The sequence below is a fragment of the Typopeltis vanoorti genome, chromosome 14 (assembly GCF_054136105.1).
Source record: "Typopeltis vanoorti isolate ZY-2024b chromosome 14, IOZ_Tvanoo_1.0, whole genome shotgun sequence".
NCBI classification, from domain to species: Eukaryota; Metazoa; Arthropoda; class Arachnida; order Uropygi; family Thelyphonidae; genus Typopeltis; species Typopeltis vanoorti.
Window position 1 is genome coordinate 115,131,627 of NC_143562.1, and position 6,022 is coordinate 115,137,648.

At 36.0% G+C, this 6,022-nt stretch overlaps 1 protein-coding gene across 3 annotated transcripts in view; it reads right to left on the reverse strand.

The window, feature by feature from the left end:
* Positions 1–5,280, reverse strand: part of Cog6 (conserved oligomeric Golgi complex subunit 6) — a 596,080-nt gene extending 590,800 nt beyond the window's left edge. For 2 of the 3 annotated variants that reach the window (XM_090403681.1, XM_090403680.1), the window contains exon 1: positions 5,143–5,280. In XM_090403681.1, coding sequence (XP_090259807.1) covers positions 5,143–5,253 — 111 coding nt within the window. In that variant the 5' untranslated portion in view covers positions 5,254–5,280. The other variant, XM_090403683.1, reaches the window with a different exon arrangement.
* Positions 5,281–6,022: the final 742 nt, after the last annotated feature.

Below are 6,022 nucleotides of genomic sequence, written 5' to 3' on the forward strand. Positions count from 1 at the left end.
TACACGGTGATTAGCATTCATATTTATGAATTTAGGGACACAAAACACACATGTTGAAAAGATTATTTTACTGATTAATAATAAAATAATAACTTTACGATTTGACCCCTGTACTGAGGTCATCTTCAGAAGGATACATGTGTATAAGAACAAGCTACATGCTTTTGCACTCTATACAAGTAAATTACATCTACGTTGTTAACTAATCTTTTTCCTTATCTGCCCTCTAGTGATAAAAAATAAATAAATAAATAAATAAAATAAAATAAACAAAAAATAAAAACTACAATAAACTCTGCTAAAGTCCTCACGTACTAGGATTCTTCTGGAATTATACAGTTTAGATTGTTATATTACGATTATCTTCTGGATTTGTACAGTACAGGTTGCTATTGAATGTTCAGGAGAAAAAAAAACACTTTATCAAGTCTTCTTGTATTGAGATTTTTCTTTGTGGTTGCTATGAAGGTTGCAGATGGGTCCTTCACATTCTTGGAATTATTAGACCATCATTTTTATTCAGATTCGGATCATGTTTGAGCATTTCACTTGCTTCCTTGAATTTCTGCTCGAACCAGGTTTTGGTGCGGTGTAGGGACCTGGTACCTTTCCAGTCAATTCTGTGGTATGTTTGGAGTACATGGTCAGAAAGGCCGGTTTTTCCAAAATGGAGGTATTTTATGTGAGGTTTGTGTTCATCGTTTCTCATTGGGATGGTTCGCCCTGTTTCCCCTATGTAAGGTATGTTACATGTGCAATCTATTTTGTAAACCCCTGGGTGGGCTAAGTGCGGCAGGGGATCCTTGGAAGAACTGAGTAGGTGTCTTAATTTTGTCGGGGGTTTAAAGGTGATTTTGATGTTGTATTTGTGTAGTGTTCTGTCTATTTTTTCTGAAATGCCTCTAATATATGGTATAGCAATAGCATTCTTGAAATCTTTTTTGTTATTAGTGGTATCTTTGTGGAGGAGCTTGTGAATGGTTTTTATACCGTATCCATTTTTTATAAAGGTATGTTTGATGGTCTCATATTCATGGTTAAGAGCTTATTCATTTGAACAAATGGTTTGCACTCGGTGTTTAAGGGTGCTTATGACCCCTAGTTTTTGTGTTGAGTGGTGATAAGAAGTTTTGTGTATGTACTGGCCTGTGTGTGTATAGGTTTGCGGTAAACTGAGGAGAGACAGCTGAAGGAAGACGTGTGACAAGTATGTCTAGGAATGGAAGAGAGTTGTTTTTTTCAATTTCAATAGTGAATTGGATGCATTTGTGTTGTTTGTTCAGGTGGCCAAGGAATGTATCTAGTGCTTGGCGGCCGTGGGGCCAAATGGTGAAAATATCGTCGACGTATCTGAGCCAAATTTTGGGCTTTAGGCATGCCGATTCTAGAGCTCGTTGCTCAAAATCTTCCATATAAAAGTTCGCTATTGGGGGGGGGGGGGAGAGTGGTGAGCCCATGGCTGTACCCTCTTTTTGAAGGTAAAAATTATTTTTCCACACGAAATATCCGGAGCGGAGTACGTGGGCAAAGAGGGCTGTGATGTCGTGTGCAAAAACATACCATCAAACATACCTTTATAAAAATTGGATACAGTATAAAAACCATTCACAAGATCCTCCACAAAGATACCAGTAATAACAAAAAAGATTTCAAGAATGCTATTGCTATACCATATGCTAGAGGCATTTCAGAAAAAATAGACAGAACACTACACAAATACAATATCTAAACCACCTTTAAACTCCTGACAAAATTAAGACACCTACTCAGTTCTTCCAAGGATCCCCCTGCCACACTTAGCCCACCCAGGAGTTTACAAAATAGATTGCACATGTAACATACGTTACATAGAGGAAACAGGGCGAACCATCCCAAACAGAAAGGATGAACACAAACGTCACATAAAATACCTCCATTTTGGAAAAACCAGCCTTTCAGACTACGCACTCCAAACATACCACAGAATTGACTAGAAAGGTACCAAGTCCCTAAACCGCACCAAAACCTGGTTCGAGCAGAAATTCAAGGAAGCACGTGAAATGCTCAAACATGATCCGAATCGGAATAAAAATGATGGTCTAAAAATTCCAAGAATGTGGAGGACCCATCTACAACCTTCATAGCAACCACGAAGAAAAATTTCAATACAAGAAGACTTGGTAAAGTGTTTTTTTTTTTTTCTCCTGAACATTCAATAGCAACCTGTACTGTACAAATCCAGAAGATAATCGTAATATAACAATATAAACTGTATAATTCCAGAAGAATCCTAGTACATGAGGACTTTAGCGGAGTTTATTGTAGTTTTTATTTTATTTTTTGTTTATTTTATTTATTTATTTTTTATCACTAGAGGGCAGGCTAAGAAAAAAGATCAGTTAACAACGTAGATGTAATTTACTTGTATAGACTGCAACAGCGTGTAGCTTGTTCTTATACACATGTATCCTTCTGAAGATGACCTCAATACAGGGGTCTAAACGTAAAGTTATTTTATTATTAATCAGTAAAATAATCTTTTCAACACGTGTGTTTTATGTCCCTAAATTCATAAATATGAAATCTAACTATGGAATCTACATACACTGCTATCCTGCCATCGCTCGTCCTGTTTTACCTTTGTTCATTTCATTTATTCTTTTGCACACTTTCATTTCCACTAAACGTCTAATATCACTCCGCATGTTCCTCATTTCATTTTTAATAACGGTTTCATCACATCTTGATGAAATACTTGAAATATTTATGTACACGTTAATGGTCATTGATGCACTTACTACTATAATGCCTCTAGCAATGCATTCCATTCCATTCATTCATTCATTCATTCACTCTCCCCCCCACACACACACCTGACAGGAAAATTCCAATTCACACTTAATGTGATAAGATACTCTTATCAACTCATACATCACAATAATATTACTCCTCTTAATCCTACCTACTAAGCTCTGCAAGGCCCATTTCCTTCATCTTTCCAGTTGATCATTCTACAGGCCTCAGACAGTATCCATAAGTCATTCTTCTTTGAACTTTCTCTTAAAGTTTCTTATCACCTAGATCCAGGTGACTGGATCTATGCAGGAATGCAGATTATATCTGGATTTGTGTGCATAGAAAAGAAATATGAGTGTCGTAGATAGCAAGTTGACTTCAAGGGGCCTAGAAAATTACATTTTATGTGTAAAATTTGCAACTTCTGAAATAGGTCCCCTGAACTTCAACTTGCTATTCACAATACTCTCAGATCCCTTATTTCCTCTAACCCACACACACTACACCTACCATTTCTAGCCAAACTTTACAGCTAGCAACATGAAGCTAATATTGTCATTCTCTATCCAAAATGGCGGCCTATCTGTGTCTTATTGCAGCAAAAGCACATGAGTTTTGTGACATTATTCTGACTAACTTAGTATCATACTGAAACAAATAAATATCTTGCCTGAAATCTTGAAAGATATCATTAATATATACATCAAACAATAGTAATCAGGAAAAACCTGTGAGCTTGACATCATCCTCCACCCTCTCACAACTAAGTGGATTTTATCAGCCATCAATCACCATATCAATGTTATCAACTGACCATCCACCCTATTCAATTTTAAAATAGTCTGGCATGCAATATTCTATTAATACCTTTGAAAAATCTAGAAAATTCACTATATAATAACTTCACTGTGGAATACTGCAATCACTCTAATATAAAAAATACCTAGGTTACTGAAACAGGATCTTCCAATAAGAAACCTATGATGTCAAATGGATGATACCTATTATAATTAATTGAATATTTTCTCTCTCTAACCAGTCTCACCAACTCTTTATCACCATTCCAGATACATAAACTAGCCTACAGTTTGGATGGTGCATCCAAGTTGCCACAAGTTACTCGTGGCAACTTGGATGCACTCTTATTAAACAATAAATTCAACTGTACTATATGTTGAACTGAATATGTACGCTATACAATATGTACATTGTGTCTTGTGTGCACCATACATTATGTACTATACGTACAGTGATGTCCCACCTGGTCCCACAAGTTACTTAAAATTTCGAACTTGTTGCTTTTAAGTATCACCAGCCTCTGCTCTTTCTTCCCAACTGTATCAGTGTTACTCCAAATCATCCCTCTCCAATACGAAATACATTTCCAACTATATCTTCTGTGGTTGTTAGTCGTAATATCTGTAGCAGCTAAAAACTCTTCCATACTCATCCTTTCTTCCATGAGCCACATTACTACAGAATGTTTATATTCTGATTTGCAAGCAAATCTCTTTTACTACCAATTCTGTTCATGTCCTTTATTCTCTTCATGTAGCTGATGATAAGCACCCTGCCACGGTCTTTATAACCACTCCACAGCATCATTCTTCTCCTTTTCCAGTAATGCTTTTTAATCACCAAAATGGGTGTCTAACTTTTGAACACTGAGGGGAAATTATTCTAATCCCTTTTCTTCTGCATAATTCATTCCATGATTCAACCATTTCAACAACACTATTTACTCTCCTAACTTAACACATACAATGCGACTTTCCCATATGCAAATGACATGGAAGTCCCAAGTTTTACTGAATTATTTTCCTTTTAATATTCGTTTTTTCTTAAAATAAATTACTTATATATATATATATATAATGTTAAATCCTAAACAGTATTTACTAGAATTACTGTGATGTACCTGGTTTAGATTTGCAGCTTTGAATAAATTCTTTTTCTAATGTAAAATGAATGTTTTCTGACTTTTTTTTTTTTTTTCACTGCAAAATAGTGCTACATAAGTCAGTGCAACTATGTCCGGGTGAAATGGCCGTGCAAGGAAAACTGACGGGGCTTGAAAGCGGCGTTGTGATTCAATGCCATGTTTGTTGCAAGCCTGTCTGTTCAGCAAAACCACCTTCAAGTGTATAAAATGGGATATGTTCCTGTTTACAATTGCATTATTTGAGTTACTTTATCTAGAATACTGGAATAACCATAATGTTGTACTTCTCAACGTCTGATTGCCAAATGCTCTAGTATTCTATTATCGATATGCAAGTATAAAAATAAAATATATATTAAATTACAGAATAAATACAGCATAACGATGGGTTTAATGTTTCTTTTCCGTTTACCGAATTAACTCACTTTATCATTTTCAAATTTTGTCTCGAGTATTCGATTTAATTTTCTGGCTAATGGATTATGTTGAGTAACACTCTTTTCTGCGTTATAAACCTCACTTCCTAAGTCGGCCATCGTAAACGAAACGATTTTCAGCAACGATGTAACTCATGGATTACATACGTTGATCAACAGCTTTCGAAATAACCAGCATTAGTAAGTTATCTGAGTGCAAAATCCGCTAGAGGATTTGTTTATTTTATTTAATATTAAGTATAAAAATAAAATATATTATTTGCTAAAATAAAGGCTTCAGTTCGGCGATGCAAAATTATATAAATCAAGTGAATGTTAAATCCAGCAAGTTTCCTTTCATTTTCCGAATTAACTCACTTCAGCATTTTTAAATTTCGTAAGAAACTTTCATAGCTTCGACTTTCGACTTTGAAATAAAGCTGGATTTAATATCCACTTCATTTATAAAAAAATATTAAATTACAGAATAAATACAGCATCAGTGGATGTGGCGTTTGCACACCACCGCGCTAGGCCGCACGAAGGAAGTCTTGGTTTCGAGTCTAGTCGGCGACTAGAGGAAATTTTTCTAAGCCTTTTTTCGACCGGTTCCCGAGTTAGTCGATCTCTGGCACGGGCAAGCAGGTTTTTCCTCCCGGAAACTCGGGTTTTTCGTCCTGTAAACTCAAGAAAATCGACCGTAGAACCCACATTATTTCAGACATTAAATATATTGTGTTAGGGTTAGGGACCACGAGATGGCGGCACATTTGAGCCGTCTCTCTTCACTGCGTACCGCTTAATTAGTGATAGCCTTGGGCCATCTGTCTCTGATTGGGTACCAGTGGAGATTGAACTGCCCACTCAGTCTCCAAAAGTTAGATAGGGC